The sequence below is a fragment of the Tremella mesenterica genome (assembly GCF_000271645.1).
Source record: "Tremella mesenterica DSM 1558 unplaced genomic scaffold TREMEscaffold_5, whole genome shotgun sequence".
NCBI classification, from domain to species: domain Eukaryota; kingdom Fungi; phylum Basidiomycota; class Tremellomycetes; order Tremellales; family Tremellaceae; genus Tremella; species Tremella mesenterica.
In genome coordinates, this window is record NW_006711229.1 from 78,318 (window position 1) to 79,719 (window position 1,402).

The 1,402-nt window shown below is 52.1% G+C and overlaps 1 protein-coding gene across 1 annotated transcript in view; it reads left to right on the forward strand.

The window, feature by feature from the left end:
- Window positions 1-1,402, forward strand: part of TREMEDRAFT_73806 (uncharacterized protein) — a gene marked incomplete at its 3' end in the record, with an annotated part of 4,138 nt that continues 2,736 nt past the window's right edge. Inside the window, exons 1-4 of the mRNA XM_007004746.1 lie at window positions 1-364; window positions 521-971; window positions 1,084-1,137; window positions 1,361-1,386. Of these exons, the coding sequence (XP_007004808.1) occupies window positions 284-364; window positions 521-971; window positions 1,084-1,137; window positions 1,361-1,386 (612 nt within the window). The 5' untranslated portion in view covers window positions 1-283. The remainder of the gene's footprint in view (window positions 365-520; window positions 972-1,083; window positions 1,138-1,360; window positions 1,387-1,402) is intronic.

The window sequence follows — 1,402 nt, forward strand, 5'->3', positions numbered from 1 at the left end:
TAAGCATAGTGCTCGTAGCATAAGTAGTACTACTTATCACCTTTCACAACCACTTCTTTGTATCCATCTCTCCTTTTTACATAAGCCTTCTAACGTCTCTATATCCGTCAGCTATTGAACATCTTCAATAATCACCGTCATCCCCCTACCCCCGACTACTTACATTGCCACCCACCACTCTATCTCACATCCACCTCACTTTCCCACCAACAGCTCGGGAATATATATATCCTCAGTACTACCACCTCGATCATAGCACCAACCACAGCTAGCAGCTAGCAGCATGTCTCAAGACACTGTGCTAGAACAGATTCTACTCACTTTGAAGACGTTGGGTGAGAAACAAGATGATTTGGCAAAGAAAGTGAGTGACATTCCACCCCGTCCATGTCCACCTCCCTCCCCCCGCCCCATCACACATTCCTTACTTACCCTCACCACGTCGGATGCTGTGTCGTCACCTGAACCATCTCCTGCTCAAGGCAGCCCACTGCCCACTTGGCCCCTCACTCACTCCCAGGTCGAAGCCATCTCCCTCACCCACCCCTCCCCACTCAACATCTCCCCATTCAAATCAGTCGGTATAACAGATTCCATCCCTCCTTCTCCCGTCGTCACAGGTATAGATCACATCCCCTGTGGTCCATCTGGTGCACCAATCTCAAACACTGGTACCTCTCCCAAATCGGACAACCCCCTCGCCACTCGCTCAGGAGCCATCTCCCCCGTCGGAGGAGGGGTGGAAGCTCTGAACTGGACTCGTAGGACAAGTTTCCCAACCAGTCCTAATGCGGCCACCAGCGGAACTGGGACCAGTACACCTTATGGGAATTTGAGTTTGGCAGCTGCCGCTGTTGGAGCGGGAGCACCTGGACCTTTGTCACCTGTAGATAAAGGTGAAAAAGGTGGACATGGTGAAGAAGGGGGGAAAGAGAAAAAGGCTTTGTACCCTTCGAGAGTGGTCTTGACCAGTGAGTTTGGACTGGATGTTCTACACCATCTGGCTTTATCATTCATACACATTTATCTCGTTCTTGACTTGAAGGAGGGAATGTGCGTATCGAGAAAAGCGCTGATGCCCAGCTTATCCTTCCCAAGCTGGGGTCAACCCCATCCCCGTCCATTGGGGTGCTGGACGTGAGTCCCGGTTTCGTCTCGTTTCAACCTCATGATACTGTCTTAACATCACCACTTCTATGCACCTGTGCCCGACATTCCTCTGCCGCTTTCCTAACACCCCGCACTGCCACTTCGACCTCCAATACCCGCCAATAATACCCGCCAATGCTCTGGCTATCTGCCGACTACTCCGCTGCGTCGGCATCCACACAGCTATACCCCTGAACCCTGCTGACCCCAGCCAACGGGAGAGACCGTGGACCCGTAGTATGTTCACGTATCA